Source organism: Anomalospiza imberbis, chromosome 8 (assembly GCF_031753505.1).
Source record: "Anomalospiza imberbis isolate Cuckoo-Finch-1a 21T00152 chromosome 8, ASM3175350v1, whole genome shotgun sequence".
NCBI lineage: Eukaryota > Metazoa > Chordata > Aves > Passeriformes > Viduidae > Anomalospiza > Anomalospiza imberbis.
Window position 1 is genome coordinate 26,528,030 of NC_089688.1, and position 17,967 is coordinate 26,545,996.

At 39.4% G+C, this 17,967-nt stretch overlaps 1 protein-coding gene across 4 annotated transcripts in view; it reads left to right on the top strand.

The window, feature by feature from the left end:
- Positions 1–77: 77 nt before the first annotated feature.
- The window catches only part of VTI1A (vesicle transport through interaction with t-SNAREs 1A), a 259,766-nt gene continuing 241,876 nt past the window's right edge, over positions 78–17,967 (top strand). The window contains exons 1-3 of one of the 4 annotated variants that reach the window (XM_068198049.1): positions 78–401; positions 6,933–6,991; positions 11,175–11,285. In XM_068198049.1, the coding sequence (XP_068054150.1) occupies positions 308–401; positions 6,933–6,991; positions 11,175–11,285 (264 nt within the window). In that variant the 5' untranslated portion in view covers positions 78–307. The remainder of the gene's footprint in view (positions 402–6,932; positions 6,992–11,174; positions 11,286–17,967) is intronic. The other 3 variants (XM_068198050.1, XM_068198046.1, XM_068198048.1) reach the window with 3 other exon arrangements.

Sequence of the window (17,967 nt, forward strand, 5' to 3'; positions counted from 1 at the left end):
GCAGCCGCGTTCCTACCCCCCTGCAGGTTACGAGGCGGGGCGTGAGGGGCTGCGGGGCGGCAGTGACCCGTCGCTGCCGCCTCTCATCGGTGCCTGCGGTGCGGCGCGATCCCGCGCGCCAAGGCCGCCCAGGGGTTGTCGGGACGGCCGAGAGGGGCTGGGCAGTGCCGGTTAAATCACCTGAGTTTCGCCGGAACGTGTGGCGAGGTGCCCGGGGGCGGGGAGGGGGACGCGTTTTGGGGTGGCAGAACGCGGAAGCGCCGCGGTCCGGAGCGGCGCCCCCGGCACCGGCAGCGCCATCGCCGCGATGTCCTCCGACTTCGAGAGCTACGAGCAGGACTTCGCCGTGCTCACGGCGGAGATCACGGGCCGCATCGGGAAGGTGCCGAAGCTGGTAGGAGGTGAGCGGCTGCTCTCCGCCCCCGCGGCCCTCGCTCCGCGGGCCCGGCCGGCTCGCCTGTGAGAGCCGCTCCAGCTGCCAGCGATGGGCGATGGGCGCAGGGCGGTGGCGGGAGGTGCCGCCGTGCTTTCCGTGAGCTCCCAGCGAATGGGTCCCCTCGCTCCTTACGCAGCACAGTCACCTCCCTGCCCCGGGTCTGCCCCAGCGGCGAGGTGTCTCTTGAGATGTGTTAAGAATGCTCTGACAATATTTGTTGGCTGGTCACCTGTAAGGATCAGCTCTTGCCTTCTGCCCGGCTCTGGGGCACGCCAAGTTGCGCCAGCGCACCTGAAGGGCTGAGCAGGGCTGGTGGGGGACGTTCCCTGTACCAGCATTGCTGCTGAATCCTCTTTAGTGTGATCGTGCCACATCACTAATGGAAATCAAGTCCTTTTCCTGTGGCACAGACAGATTTTGTGCATGACTTAATCTGAATCGGTATTTTTGCTGCCTACTGCTCGTACGTTTGATTTGGATAATTGACTGTGGTGACTCACATGCAGGAGCAGAGTCGAAGGAATCCGTGTTCATTTACTTTAATGTGTTTGTCAGTAGCCTGCAGTGTTCATGGTGTAATTCATGATGTATCCCTGCAGTAGAGTCAATACTGTCTGTAAGAGCAGAAAAATGAAAATTTTAGTCTCGTTAATCAGCCCATCTGAATCTTCCAGCACACAGGAATCAGTGCCCCAGTACAGGGCTCTCAGTGTGAGATGGAGGGAAGCTGACACTCGTGGTTTTCCCAACTCTTCCTCTTGTAGCTCAGCTTAATGCCTCTTCTACTTCCAGCTCATTTAATACTTCAGCCTCTGCTTCTCCCGCATATTACCCAAAAGTTTGGGACCTTTAACCATAGGAGTGGATGCTGTATAAGAAGGAAGTAAACACATACTAATGGTGTACATTTCCATATGACTAAAGGAAAAGGTATAATGCATCCAGGACCAAAGAATAACATCCTACTTTTAGAGTGGGAAATGCATCATGAAGTGATGAAGTAGTGACTCTAAACAGGATTTGAGGTAGGTGGTCAACTAAAATGTGTGATCTCAGGGGATTTTGAATAAAGTATCTTTTTTGATTTTGGAAGGTTATGTCCAATTCTAATCTTAGCAACTTAGTCTTCTGAAAACATAGGGTTGAGTTCCATGGTTAAAGGGAACTATGGGAACTTTTCCTGGGCTTAACAAAGATGTTTTGCTCTTGATCTTAACAGCAAGGATACAGAGAGATAATTCAGTCAGAACCTGCAGCTGAGGTGGAAAACTTTGTCTGTTTTTGAATGGAAACTTTCAAAATGAAGATGAGAGAGAATCAGAGTTCCTGTGAGTGAATTTTAGAACTGGTGTGTAATTTAATCTGCTCAGAAATTATATTTAACCTGTAAATGGGCACTGGAACTATTTACTGAGAGGATGCAGGGAGGATGCAGGAAGCCTTCACAAAGGCTTCTTAACTTTTGAACAGTAAATTTAAGGACCTCTGGTAGGAACAGGGAGACATCATAAATACACTACTGGCTCATCCTCTGAAAATCAATAGTGCTAGATTTATAGGAAAAGAGCGATTTAATTCCCTAATTGTAAAGAATAGCAATTTGAGTTCCTTATTGTATAGATTTTGGAAGTCATCAGAGTCTGTTCAATAGTAGGAAGAATATTCTGCTTAATAGTAGTGGATTTCCATAATCCTCTCCTTGAATCAGTCTCCCTTATTCACTTAGGGAGATTTTGGAGCTTAAATAAAAGATGTTTAAAGAGTATTGGCTTCAACAGTGACATAGCCTAGAAGCAGCAGGCTTTGAAATCATCACTCTTTTATGAGACCATTAGAAGGTTACTTTTTAAATAGAATTTGCCATCCTCTTGGAGGAGACAGAATGCATGTTCCCTGCAGGACCAGGAATGTGGTACTGGGCTAAATGGAGCCAAGATAAGACAAAGTTAATTTTTTCCCCCCATGTTATATTTGTGGTTGGTTATATGTGGTTTGAACTGACTTGCATTATAGCTGCTTCTTGCACTGTACATTTATGGCTTAGGTATTGCTTCTGTTTTCAGGGCTGTTCTGTCTTTCATCAGGAAAAAAAATTCCATGACTTCAAATCAAACTGCAGTCTTAGCTAACAGAGGCATTTGACCACTTGGAAAAAGAAATCTCTGATTATGCAGAACACTTTATCAGAAACATTTTAAATACACATTTTTCCCTTGTTTCTTAATAGGAATTGGCTTCTTCATCACCAGAAGTTCCAGTTAGTTCTTGTGGCGGTGACTGGGAGAGCCTCAAAAAGAGGATTATGAGGTGGGAGGGGAACTTGAGGTGACAGTTTTCAGCAGCAGTGATTTGAGAGAGATTGCTGATGGCCTTCTTCCTCCCCGCTGGAAGAAGCAGGATGAAAGGTGTAAGGACTTGTGCCACTCTGCATAATAAAGAGAGATCTCCTGAAGTCTAGTGACTGGTTATTTCCCTCTGCTGCCCAAGATGGACCTGCTGTAATGGAGAAATGCTGCTTAATTGGTTTTGCAACATTCCTGCATCCCGTGTTGTCAGGACATGATGCTGTCCTGTTCTAGGAGGATGATGGCCCAGCAGACAATCCTGTTGTCACAAATGCATAAGTAGTTCAGCAAGAAATGTACAAAGATTCTCTGATATCACAGAAGCAATAAGCAGCAGGGACAATAGAACATCTTGGGAAGAAATGTCTTCTGTTGTTGAGGCAGACGTCACCTGGGGGATTAAAGAAAGTTATAAATAGAGAAATGCCTTTTAAATAGATTTTCTGTGATGCTGCTGCAGGTCTTTGAAGAATGAAGATCATTGACTGATGTGTTTTATTAATGCTCCTTGGTGTTTCAGAGAAACATCCGTCTTATGATTTGACCAAAAATTCATATAAATTTTGATTGCTTGATATGTAAGAGAGTTTTATCAGCACAAATGGTGATACTTAGTCTATTCCCAGCACAGTAACCTCATTCTTCTGATACTTGGTACCTGCATTTTCTGTTGGGCAATCAAAGTGCTGCATTTCAGTTGCTAACAGTTTTAGCTGAAGAAAGCTCCACCTTTAATTTTCTGTTGTACTCCTGCACCGAAGTTTATTGTCTCAGTTTCAGGTCTGGCTCAGTGTGCTATGCCTCATGAACCCAGTTTTATAACCCAAAGAGAGAAATGCATGTATTGTTCCATTTGTCTCTGCTGTTGGACAGTAACTTCTGGCAGTGGTGAACATGTAACCACCTGAGCGAGCACAGCAACATCTGCAAGAGGTCTGTCAACTGAAGCCCTTTGTTACTCAGTCACTTCCTCAGCATGTAGTAATGAAAAGAAGCAATTCCACGAGCAGTGGGACTACTCAGTCTTGATCCAGGTTTTTTAATCTCTTTATTGACTTTGAGGTCAAATCAGTGTTGTGTTATCTTTCCAGCCTGGTAGACAGATTCCTGCCTTTCTGTAACTGCTGTATTTTGGGAGACAAAGAAAATGTCTAATGCCAGGGCAAAGCTGAAAGAACTGGGGAAAATGTAGTGAAAGCTTGTTTATTTTAAGAAAGTGATACAACTTTGTGTACAGACAGAGAACAGATTTCTTTGCAATCCTACACAGAGGAAAACCCCCTTTTGTTTCCAGTCATTATCCATAGTTTGTCAATTTCACCACTTAAATTATGCAAACTGGAATATTTTGTTTGGGACATTCTGTCTAGCAATGTAAGGAAAAAAATACATTAAAATATATTTGGTGGAGCATTTTTTTAAAAATTTTCTCTAAAGGATATTTGAGTTCTCAATCAAAACAAAAAGTTATAAAACACCTTTTTCTTCATTTCCTGTGAAAGTGTATTTAAGGAAATGATTGAGTAGGCAGGTTGAAAACTGCTCAGTCACAGTGGACTAATACAGTTAGTAAATATGAGCATCTTTAATTGGACTGTAACTTGTTTGTCATGATCTACTTGATTAGTGGCAAACTTCTCTTACCCAGAGGAACTCCCTTGGATGTCACTTTCAGTCTCTGAACAAGTCATCCTGTGAGTATTGTGCCCCCCTTCCTATGGGGATTCTGGCTGTGAAATAAGTTGCTTCCTTTGCTTAACCACTGAAGTAAAAGTAAAACTGAAAAGAAATGCTTCGGAAACCATGGTTACATGGTATTGTGTGCCCTAGAGGATCAGCAGTTGCCACGAGTTTAACTACTTTCCTGGAAGTCTGTGAAGATCCTGCTCCAGAGCTGCAGTGCTGGGATGTTGCATGTGTTGCCATATATTTGAAGGAAAAACAAAGGCAGTTGTCCTGGGCACCATCTGGGTGATTATGTACCTGGGCCAGTGTTAAAATCTGGAGTTGGGTTAAAATTTAATTAACTAAACCATTGGAGATCATTTGACTACCCTCTCCTCCTAATTTTATGGGAGCAGTTTTAGCTAGACCTTCTTCTGTACTAATAAGTTTTCCCTACAAAAGGTCTGTAGCTAAATTTCTCTGTGGGTCAGTAAGATTTTACTGGCCAGTAGAGTGCTGAGTAGTTCTTGTAATCAGAAGTACAAGCAGAATTTGCTCAGTATGCAAAAACCTTTCAAAAACCCTCAACTTTATATCCATAAATTTCATGTTACTAAATGTGTATGAAAATTGTGATCCAGTACAACTCAGGAAAGTACCAAAAATGCTATAGTATATTTATTTTCTGCTGTTATGTTTTAAAATTTTATTTCAGCTTCAATAAAATGGCGTTGTGTATTTCATACCTTCCATTGTTTTTATTTTCATCCATCATCATCTTGCTGACTTCCAAATGAAGGAAAGAACAGAGGTGCTTGGGATATGAGAATAGAAATGTATTAGCAGGCGAAGGAGCAGATTTCTTTTGGTTTTTTGATGTTTGGAAGATAAAGTGTTGAATTTTCTGGCCTGGGTGCTGTCATGAGAACCTGGTGGGGAATTAAAGAAAGACATTGCCTGCAGAAAACTAGAAGTACTACACAGAAAATATTTCCTGCATCTTCTGCTGTGGTAGGATCCACCAGACATGGCAGTTTGAATTCCAGATTTGCAGGAAAGATGGTCCCAAGCCTGATCCTCTGTGCAGGCAGAACTCTAGTATATGTAACTGAGAAAGGACAGATTGTGATGTTCCTGTGTCCTTGGATGAGGCAGTAGAGTATTTGAGGTGAATGAGAAGATGGATGGATAGGCATTTCAGCCTGTGAGAAGCTGATTTATGTTCCTTTATTAAAGCGGCCCTCTCATGAAATTCAGTGGCTTGTGGAATGCAGAGGATCGAAGGAGGTCTTTAATGTGTCAGTTCCAGGATACAAAGAGATCATGTGGAAGAGGGGCAAGGGGATTCAGACTTAAAAACAAAGCTCTGAAGTTTAGAGATACATTATTAAGTCTTGTGCCAATGTCAGCTTATCCATCATGACCTCTGGGGAGCTGTGACTGGAGACACTTTGGTGACATTCACTTTTTATCTGCTTCATCAAGCAAACCACCAGTACAGATGTCTCATGACACTCCTGGTTTCAAACAAACCATTTGTATGTTCAGAGTTCTGTTGTTAACTTCATTGACACAATGGATGGATTTAGAGTCTGAAGGCTGGAAGATATGATGGCAGGATGGAAACCCTTGAATACCCTCAGTATTCAAGGTAAATAAAGCACTAAAGCAGTGTGGGGACATTTTATTATCCAGTGTCTGAATATTTCTCAGTCCCCTTTCACGCATTTTAACAAACCAAACTGTGAAGCACTTGGGATGTTTGTGATGATGTGACACAATCTCAGTTCAGACTGGATTCTCTGCCTGTGAATGGATGGTTGGAGGCTGGACAAAAGTCAGTCTCTAGCTGGGATATACCCTTGCTGGGGAATGTGGCAGATGGTGATTGCTATGTATAACTTAAAACTTATTTGAATTTAAAAAAAAATTATATTTTATTGCTAATTTCTATTTTTACTGTTAGTAGAAGGCAGTGTTTTCCTTGTAGTTCCTGTGGCATTTCATTTTATATCTGTTGAAGCAGATAGAAACAATTCTAGACCCAGCATAGGAATAGGGGAATAGAAACATCATTTTTCTTCAGACCCTGAATTAATTTTAATTGGGATGCTTGGTTTTGTGGATCTCATATTTTGCAAATGAATCTGTTAAGCCTTTGTTCTTAAATGACTTTTTCCATTTAGTGTATTTATGTGCCTTTCATGCATTTGTACACACCAGCAAGTGCCTGCTGCGGCATAAGTCCTTCAGCTGAAGCAGCTGTAAGTACTTTCCTAACTAGCAAATGCTACATAACAGGGCAGAAGAACTTCAAGGATTCTGCAGTATTTTAATTACTAATATGTGTATCACCATGTGTGAGGATGTAACACAGAATAAATCTCGAGTATGTTTTAGCTGATACATACAATCTTTTGAAATGGTATCTTTTTCTTTCATGGTAAGAACACAATTATATTGGTATTTTCACAATTCTGTTTCAGATGAGAAGAAGCAGATGGTTGCAAATGTTGAGAAACAGCTCGAAGAAGCGAGGGAACTGGTATGTTCTGGCTTTTCATATGTTAACTGCAAATTCCTAACAAAAATAATTGGATTGTTGGTAGTAACATTTAACACCCATGCCCTAAAAATACTTAACAATGGTATATTGCAAAATGAAATAATAGTCTTGAAATAGTTCTTATTTGAGGATATGAAATACAAGAAGAGTGTATCTTTTTTTAATCCTGTGTTAAGTGATGCAAGGTTTGCACTAATTACAGACTTAGAGTTGTGGATTAGGTCTTTAGGAAAGGAATTAAATATTTACACACCATGACTTTGTTTTTGGCTGTAAGACCCAAGCATCTACTTAATTTCATCTATCAGAATGTCTTGTAGAGCAGTAGATCTTTTTTTCCATTTTAGCAAGTGAGACATAAAGGTGAGGACAAGGGGGCCATGGCAGTGTGGGTCACTGATCCAAGAAGAGTGTAGCTGTTAACCAAGCATTAGTTTGTGGTTCACACTGACAAAAAAAAAAACCCAGTATGTGACAAGCAACATGTGTTAGGCAACTGTGACTCTTCTTTTATTTATTTTGCTCCCATTACAGCCTGTCATGTATTCCATCTGGGAGGATTATGACAGTAAAGTTTTGTAGATGTGGAGTAACTGAGCAGAGGTGTTGGTGACAGCTGAGATTGTCTTTTTCCCACATGGCCAGTAGTTCCTTACCTGAAGTTGCTTTTGGTTATTGCTTGCAAATGGGTTTGGTGTATCTAATGTCAGAAATGTAATCTGAATGTTAGGATAGGGAAAGAAATTAGCTTTTCTACTCTAGAATTTCTTGTAATGGAAAAAACTGTAATCAATTATTTGGCTACTAACTAAACAATAAAATTAATTTTTTGAAGTGGCATAGGAATAAAAAAGTCTCTTGGCTGTTTGTAGGCATACATGGTGCTTTTGGTTTAAAAATAGAATTAGTCTTGTAGACCAGAGCATTGGAATAGCATCTAGTAAAGCTGGACCTTGGGATGGCTTCCTGCAGTTTTGCCTTGTGAAGATGACAAGGCACCTAACCTCTCTGGTTTGGTGTTCCCAGTGAGAAACATGGTAAAATTACTGTCTCATCTCATGAGGATGTACTGAAGATACATTAAGGCCTTTTGGGCACTTTTAGATTCAAACAGCTGCAAAAAGTAGAAATCTAGATATGTTTTTCAGCTCATTTTCACTACAAGTTGACATGGCAAAAGGCAGAGCAGTACAGAGAAGCTCCAGTGTGGGTGGTCATTCAAATTTGGTTTTCTACTCCAAGTAGATTGGAAGGAGCAGAAATTGAGTTAATGGCTTCTTACTTTTCTCCTTATGTCAGGAAAAGATCGTCTACATTTGTATTTATTACAAGATTAAAAAATAAATCCAGTATTCGTATTTTTATGCTAATGATGATCTTCATTTAATGTACTGGCTTTTCTTTCACACTTTTGTTTTAGATCTTTAGATTCAATTATTGGCTTTAAGCAATTACCCAGCATGTTTGTGATTATTGTCAAGGCTTGGGTTTAGAAATCAATTTGAACAAACCTGCTAATAACAGAACTGATTCAGAGTATCCTATTTTAAATTAGAGGCTACAGTAGAAAATCAAAATAAACCTAATTCCTTGATGCTGATAGTTTTCATACGTTGGTTTGCTTCATTGTCTTGCGTTGTTAAAGCTGGGATTAGCTGATTTTTTTTATTTCCTATTTGGCTAGGAAATAACACTCTCATGTATTATAAATATTATTATAGAGATAATTTATTTGTGTTCACTAACCAGTGGTGGTTTTAAAACACTGTCTGCTTTGTTTGGGTGAAATCACTGGTGTAATTGATTTGATGTATGTGCAGAACTGACATGAAAACTTTCAGACTCCCAGGCTGCCTTTTCAAGCCAGAGCTGTGGAGTAAGAAATCTCTGGAGAAAAATCCTGTTGTTCTACATCCAATGTGGAGTATCTAATTGTTTTTTTTACCAGGTTTTTAAGAAAGGTGACTGTTGAGCTAACCTTGGGGAAATTCTTTGAGTATAGAATCTAGCATGTGCCAGAAGAATTGTGAATTTTTGAGTGAAATTCTACTTTTAAAAACACAAAACTCTCTCTCTGTTATTTGCCTTTATCTTTGATGAAGAACACATCACAGAATTGTTGTGTTGTAAAATCTGGGTTATTCTTGTCTTGTGGTTTTTTAGTTTAGATCTCTATTTTAGTTCCAGGGCTTTAGAATCAGAATAAAATAGTGAAGCTTTCAAGTTTCTTAAAATGCTAGCAGCTGATTCATAGAGAAGTTTCTGTGGGAAGGGGAGACTTATTTTGGAGTGGACATCATCAGCCATGCTACTTTTTTGTATTTTTAAATGGAAATACAAAGGGCTGCTCTGCTTTTGCTTGTTTATGAAAAATATGTTTTCATGACCAATAATATGAGTTCTGAAAATGGGGATGCATGAAATTTGGTTGCATTTAGGTTCATCCTTGCTTGGACCACTATGTTCTGCATGGATTCTCATGAAAATTTCTCAGCCCAGCCACAAAATGCACCCAATTAATCTCATGATGAAAAAACATTGGTAAATATTGGTTAACCTGAATATGCTTCCTTTTTGTTCCTTGGACCTTACACTCTCTAATATTGACTCTTTAGAATGAACATTTTAGATTTCATGGATCACAGACTGATTGTTGGTGCAAATTCTGGATTTACTGATACATGTTTTTGTTTTTATATAACAGACAAGAACTGAGACTTCATTAAAATTTCCCAACCTTGCACATATATATGAGGGAAATGTTTATAGAACATTTGAGATCAAATATATTAAGATGAAATTGATAACAAATAAGCTATTAATTCCAGCTATTGGTTTAATTTATAATACATCTTTGGAAAATTAAGCCTGAGCTAAAGAACTGGGTAGAATTAGAAATTGCTTTGTGTGTTTCAATTCATTAGTGACTATTTAATTAAAGTCTGCTTTATAGTTTATTATTGAATATAATTTTGTATAATCAGACTACATCAGGCAAAATGACTTTTGAGTATCTGGCAATTCCATTGATTAAATTCAGATGCTTTTCTTATGATATGAGGATGAAATTTCAAAGTGTAAGCAAGTGATTACATAGGAATAAATTCTAGCAGTCCCTTGTGAAGATCTGCAACCAGTAGCCTGGGACCCTAATTGAAAAGCATTTCTGCTCCTATGCCATATTGTTCAACCAAGATCAGTAGGAGGTGAGTAAATATTGTTTCAGGTGCCTACAGCAACCAAGGAGAGGTATTCTTTTATCTTTTTTAAGTAAATTGGAAAGATTTTAAAAGGCAGGTGTGGGATTCTTCTGCCGTTCAAAATAGAATTCCTGAACAGACAGCACCACATAGAGCAGGCTTCAAGACCCAGTGGGCAGGTAATTAGCAGCCCTCATTTATGACTTTTGATTTGCTGTACCCCTGTGCCATGTTCTTGTATTTCGGTCCCTTTAGAATTCTACATGGCAAGAATAAACAAAAAAAGCTTTTCAAGGAGAGAATATTTTTAAATCTAATTTTTAAATCCATTTGACTGTATACAAGTTCTTGAATAGCATTGTAATTGAAACCTGAAATTCAGCTATTTAATATACTTACATATAGATTTGGAATGTAGATTTAGGTAGCCATTTCAGGTTATGTAATTCTGCTGAGATAGCAATGTTTAAAGAAAATATAATTAGTTTATTAAACGTAAGAATTACTTTATTAATCACACAGACTGGCGGTAAATAAAACTTTACATATATATAAATACGTAAGTAAAATACCTTCTTCAGCCAATGGTTTCCAAAACTGCACAGCTAGGTGAAGGTAGGCTTTCTTTTGAACTACGCTCCTTTGCAGGAATTATCCTTAGTTTTACTATTTTTTTTTTTTAATAAGATGTATTCATCACAGTTGGAATTGAAATCCAGAAATGTTTGGCTTGAATCATTCCTTCTGAGTGTTAATAATAGTAATGTTGTCACTTGCTTCTTGACTTAAGACAGTGCAAAAATGTTGATACATTTATATTATATTGCCGAATAAGCAACATTCTTCCTTATAAAGAAGGAATATTTCTTGAACTTAGGTATATTTCTTGAACTTTGGTAAATTTGTTCTTGCTTTAATTAACCTTTTGATTTATATACCTCCTCTTTGTTTTCACTTGTCAGCTTGAGCAGATGGAGCTTGAAGTCCGAGAGATCCCACCTCAAAGCCGAGGGATGTACAGCAGTCGAATGAGAAGCTACAAACAAGAAATGGGAAAACTTGAAGCTGATTTTGTGAGTTTTTAACTTTTTACATAAAGAAGGCATCTCTAAGAATTTTAAAAATAAAACAATGCAGTTATTCAGGCAAATGAGAGGGCATTTTTGACTAGTGTGATAGATGAGTTCTGCATGTGTCTTACTGTGTATGTGGACAGATTAAAACCAAACTGGGGAAGAGAAGCTTTCCTTTTAGCAGCAGTCCCATACCAGTATTCCAGTTGCTAGCCTCCTGTCCCTTTACCCTGGAACTCTGTTGTTTCTCTGTCATTAGATACTGTGAATGTTCATGTTGTATGCAAAACAGTCAGCTTTTAATCCTGTTTCTCAAGGAATGACAGCTTGTAGTAATGTGGGCAGTAACATGAAAGCAGTATAATCTCCAATCCATGGAATTTTTGAATGTAGTTTATCTCTTGTGCACTTCATTTGTTAGTCACAGTGTTTTCTTTTCCATTGCACTTAGTTTCTTCTTGGCTTTTGTACAAATTGGTTATAAATACTACATTTTTTGAGTAATGGTTGCAGACTAACAAGATTCCCTTGTCTAGGGGCTTTTGCTGCAGTTATCAGTCCTTTTTTGTGACTGGGATTTGCACTGAGTAGATTTACATAGAGACAAAACTGTTTCCTGTAAAATCATGAAAAAGTTCAAAGGGATTGCAAAGTGTAGGAAAATGCTATGTTAATTGGCAGCAGCTCAGTTCCTCCAGGGCAGGGAGAAAGAAATAACTAGTGGCAGTATTTTCCATTCACTGGAGAACTGTGAATTTCCTCAGGTTGCTGGCAGCAGTTTAATCCTTCAGGGGAGAGAAGTCAGTGTTTACACCTGCAGCCAAGAAATCCAGCTGACTGTCACTCCTTTGTGCTTCTGCCAAGTTGAGCTGTTGCACAAAAATGTATGAGAAGATGGTTGCAGTTTGTAAAGTTTGAAGAATGTTAGAATAAAAAGACTTGCATCAAAATTTTGAGGCAATCTCATCTGTTCCCCTGTAGGAATTGTGTGTGGCTAAACAATGACTTCCCAGAGAGAGCAATTTCTGGAGCAATTGTGAATGCTGTTTATCTTCTGAGATGTGTGAGAATTTGCTGTCAGCATATATTTGTTCCTGGCCTATTTCTATATGTAGTTAGATGGTGGAATTCCTACTTCCATATTCCCAGGCAAGTGAGAATGAGAGAGTTCAGAACTGAACACTATATGGAAGAGGAGAAATGAGTGTGAGGAAATGCATCATAGCACTGGGAGTTACATGATCACAAGAACATAAGTTTGTGCTCAAAGTGAAGAAGCAAAAACAACATGAGAAAGAGGAAGGAAGAGGTCGTAATAATGGATAGAAACAACAGATGAAACCCAAGGATCTTCAGCAGAAAATCAAGGAAAGAAAATGATGTGAAGGATGGAACAAAGTACTGGAAAAAATAACTCTTGAAAAAAATCTCTTATATAGCAAATAGTGGTATTACAACTAAATGCCTTACACAGTTCCAGGTTCTAAGTACTAATATTTTTCTAATTTTGTACATAAAGATTTAAGACTCTTTTGGGATTATTATCCAGGGAAATAGCAACTTGTTGGAAACTATAGAACAAAATTAATGGTAAAAACTACATACCTCAGTGCACAGTCTTTTTCATTAAGTTCTGTATTTCAAATGTAAAGTGAATGCAGAACCAGCACTACTAGTTTTGGTTTATATTCATTGATAGCATGAGAATTGATCTTGTGATTTTTTGAATGCCTTATAGCATCTGAAAATTTGCCCTTACCCAAACAGTTATGGAAAACAGCAGCATAGCAGCGTGTTTGAAGCTAGGAGAAGGAAACATGAGGTTTGTGGACTGTTCACTTGTCCATTCTTTACTGGCAGGATGAACAACATTAAAGTTTATTTTTGACATTTAAAACGTAACTGGTTAGTTTATTTTGACTTGAGCATTGTGTGTAATAATGACAAAATGCCATCACTAATATTATTTATTAGGTGCTGTGGCATCTTTGTGAATATGTAGGGTTTTTTTCCCATAGACTTTACTATTTTGAAGTATATTCTGAAAAATACAGATTTAAGCTCTAGATTTAAGCTCTGTTGAGCTGTACTTAGAGGAGTTACTCCAAACATGGCTTTTCATCTCTTTGTTATGTATGTATATATATAAAAATAAATAGGAAAAAATTGCAATAGGAGGTTTATTTCCTCTCATTGCTAATCCTTGTTGGTTTGAAACCTGCAGTTAGGTGTCAGTGCTCTGCAGTCCAGGGGTGTGTGAAGGCAAAGGCATCTACCCCATGCACAGGATTGCACGTGCATAGTTGGTAACACACTAATTGCAGTAAATAATATCCAAGCAGAAAAAAACCACCTTGCCCTGTCTTAGCCTTTTCTCTTGAGGGGGAACAGTGATAATGAAAAAAGAATAGCACAATTTTGTGCTATTTAAAAGTACTCTGGAAGCATAGCACTGTGAATACTGATGGGGAAAATGTGCAGAGCGAGCACTGCGCCTCAACTTTAGGCAGGAGTGGTTTCTGATGCTCGCCTCAGTGCTCTGAAGTCTTCCCTGGGGAGAAATACCAGAACAGGGCAAGCATGAAGTGATGCTTCTCTGCAGAAAAGCTGCACACATCTCAAAAAGCCAACTTTCGGGCTTGTGATAAACATACTGAAACAGAATGAAACTGTCCATAAGCCTTATGCTGCCTTTTTTCGCTTGCAGAGGTAAATCTTGGGTTCATTAGCTCACTTTCAATAGCACATCCCAGACCCTTCATTTCTGTAGGGGGTTGGTCCCCGTTAGGTCAGGGAAGGACTGCAGGGCTCAGCCGGGCTGACCGTGCTGGTGGCTCTATCTTGTGGCCCCAGGTGGAGTTGCACATCGCAGCCCTGTGCTTTCCAGGCTGCTCCACGGCTTGGGACCACCTGCCACAAAGTTCCTGAAGCTTAAAACAATCTTCCTATCAGAAGTCTTTTTCCTGCATCCCCCGGTGCTCCGTTGTGAGGTTTATGGACACACAGTTTGTGGTGACTGGCAGTGTGGCTGAGCCCCATCCCCAGTGGGCACAGCTGTGAGAAGCAGGTGAGCAGCGCTGACAGCAATGAGCCATGGAGTGCCCAGGGGCACTGAGCAACCACCAGAGGGACAGAGGGCACACAGGGGCACTGCATGAACATGAGGGGTATAAAAGAAAAGGTTGGGCTGAAGAACAGGAAGGGTGGATGCTTGCAGCCTTCTTTCTGAAGGTGACGTGGTGTTACTCTGTATGGGCACCTGAAGCCTTCTGACGTGGTAAGGTGTTATTCTGTATGGGTTTAAGTCTTCTGATATTGCGTGGTGATACTCTGTGTGATGTGGCCCTCTTGACTGCAGCATGTGCTGGGGTACATGCAGTGATAGGTTTAGGCTTGTAAATATTTTTTTCTGGCTGTTTCAGATGTAGAATGTCTATGGTGCCTGCTTGGAGTAAGTTCTGATAACAACAAAGTAATATTTTAAGTATATGGACTGTAAGTGCTGTTTATTCTTAGAAATAAAACATTTTATGTTAATTGCTGCCTAAAAGTAGCCAGTTATCTTTAAATAGTGGGGATATATAGTGGTAAAAGGCTTCCAGATTTTATAAGCATTACTTTGAGCTAAATCTATCCCAGTCCATGTGAAAATGTGACTCTATAAACCTAGCAAATATATGGTTATTTCCTAGCATTTGTATCCATCCCTAGGGTTCCATATACTGGCTCAATGTCAGGGCACCATAAAATAGAAAAAACCAAAGGCAGGCATTTATTTTCCTGAAAAGCTTACTGCTAGTACATGAGGCATTCAAATAGATGAGGAAATATAAAAATCTTGGAAGACCACATTATACAGTAATGTTTGTGTTACAAAAATGAATATTGCACAATCACAACTGGTGTTAAAAATGAGATGAACATATTGAAAAAGGAGAAGTAGCCATCAAATAAGGAGCTTACATAGGAGCTGTTACTATTCTGTTGGCAGCACAGAGGTAAATCTTGCGGGTGGCATTTGTTATCAGTTCAGGAGAAAGTGCTCATTCCTTTTAAATCCTCAGAATTGATACTGATTTTTGGTAATTCTGACTTTCAGAATAACCTTTAAAAGAAAAAAAAGGGAGCGGGGCAAATTTGCAGATACATGGATACATTGTATAAAACTTGAGTAAACATTTAAACATTCTTGGTATTTAACAATAGGTTCAGTCATTAGTGAGGAATGTATTTACAATTTATACCTCCTGCAGGTTCTTTTTAATATCACTGTTAAAACTTCAGCTGCTGTTAAGCTTTAAAAGCATTTAAGGAGGTAACCAGTGGAATTTTATTGGATAAAGTTAGCTCTCTTGTATGACTCTCAAATACCACCTGAGTCCAGAAGCCCAGCTGAACAACTCATACAGCTGTGTCTTGTCAGGTTCAGTTACCTACCCAGACAAATATGGCTGTAAGCATATGAAACAATTTGTCAAATGACAAGTTGCTGGCTCTATCTTTATGGCCAGTCTTCCCTAGGTCTTCAGTTTGAGCTGAAACTAGAGACTCAACTGTTGCTGCTTTTTTATCTTGATTTATAAAGCAAATAGTGCAGTAATGTTCTGTACTTTAAAAACTGTGAGCCATGTATGGGACTGCTGTGTGTATATCTTAATTGTTGTATCCTAACAGTGCTCTTGAAAGCAGGGAGTCTGTCATGCCAAAACATCATGTGTGCACAAGAACCTTGCCTGGGCAGGTACAGGTGCCTTTAGTGAAACCTGATCTGTTGACACATATAAAGTTCTGAAATCAGATTAGTTGTCACTCTGTGAATAGTACAGCTGTTTTGAATAGAGTTGTGAGGGTTTGCTTTAATACACACAAGATTGAGCTAAGTTTTAGAAGAAAGAATTTGAATTATCTGGCCATGTACTTTGACAATCTAATTTTGAAAAAGCATACTGTGAACAAAAGTATGGCATTCACTGGCATTTTTATAGATACTGTCACTTTCTTGAGAAAAGTAATCCTCTACATTCTACTCGAACTGCTCCTTACAGAGGTACTGTTTGTTTTCCTCTGGTACTTTTCTAATGACTTCTGATATGATATTTGTCTGCCTGACTGTGCTTGAGCATTAGGCTGGCTTCTTTTCTATAGAGGCTAACTCCACATTGTCTTCAGCTTGTTTTCACTTGTGTCCCCACCCTGGTGGGTTTGTGGTGGGAAAAGATGGAGGCATTTGACCTTTTGAAATTACTTGATTTATAATCCTGTTTTCTTAAATGGGGAGGAAGTGATACAGGTAAAAATGTTCTTTTTTGTTTGGTAATATTCAAGGCCTAAAGTAATGAAATACTAGGAAGTGGTATAACAAACCCCCGTCGAAAATTTGCCCCAAGTTATTTATGTCTTAAATTTCTTTTTGTTGTTTTGTGTGGAAGTATGCAGATGGAAGTAAATTTATTTAATAACAGATTTACTAGTGAGGAGATGCTTTTCTGTGGAGGAAAGTGTGAAAGGTGGGCTTGTAATCAGTCTAAAGGGTTATGATCATCTTAGCTGGGATTCCTGAGAGGCCAGATCAGTGAAACACACCTTAGCTCCTGGGCTTTGTAATTCTGTAGGTATTGCTTACAAAGAATCATCTGTGTTTGACCAATAAGTGTGCTATTCATCTCATAACTCAACGTGTGAAGAGATAATATGCTGGGTGAGCGCAACCAAGCAGCAAACTTTTAATGTCAGAAAAGCTAATGCCTTAACTAGATTCTTCTCTCAACCGACTCCCCCTTGACCCTCACAGGAAATTCTGTGTCTGTCCCATCTGTTAACACACAGGGCTAAGACTGGTGACTTTTGTGGTGTCTCTGGTCCTTCAGCAAGTTGTGGTGGAGGTGATGCACATGATTTTAAGAAAAACCCGTTTGTGTAGCTTAGATTTGGCTGACTGATTACAGATAAAGGTGTTTTCAGGAAGTGATTTGGTGAGTCTGATAACTCTTGTGTGTGGCTGGGGGCTGTGAATGGAAGGTGTATGACTCATACAGAGCACTGTATGTAAGCATTCATGCTTTTTTCCTTTCTCCCTTCACACAAAATGTTTCTGTACTAAGTTAAGCCGAGAGGTGATCTGTGGCAACCAGCTGATAGTTCGTAGACATGTTCAGATTTCAGCCCTTTCCCAAGTAGAGAACTGCAGTTCCTCTGTTTACCAGGGAGTTTGTTCTTACGTTAAAACTTCTGCTTCTGAAAACAGAATTAAGTATGTTTACTGTTCTTTCTAAAAGAGTGGAAGAAGTCGTGTTCACCCAAAATTCTCCTAACCAGCTGATGAGTGAAGAGACTTCATATAGAAAAGCTGACTGCTGGGGGGCAGAAGGAGGAAGGCTTTATTGTTTCCCACTCCCTCAGTGATTTCTTATTCTACCCAAGAGATACTCCCATACCTGTTGTGCAAAAAGAAGCAGCTGTTGCTGTCCTGCTTTGGATGGCAGCAGTAATAAAGGTCCTGTAGTTGAACATGGGTGTGAGAGGTCACGAATGAGGAAAACAGCGTGTACCTCATGCTCACTTCATTGTATTGCTCACCTGCACTCCTTTAAGTAGAAGTTTGATTTTGTTACTATCACGAGCAAGAAACATAAAGATTACCAAAAAATAACCAAAAAAGAAATCAGACAAACTGAGCAAAACC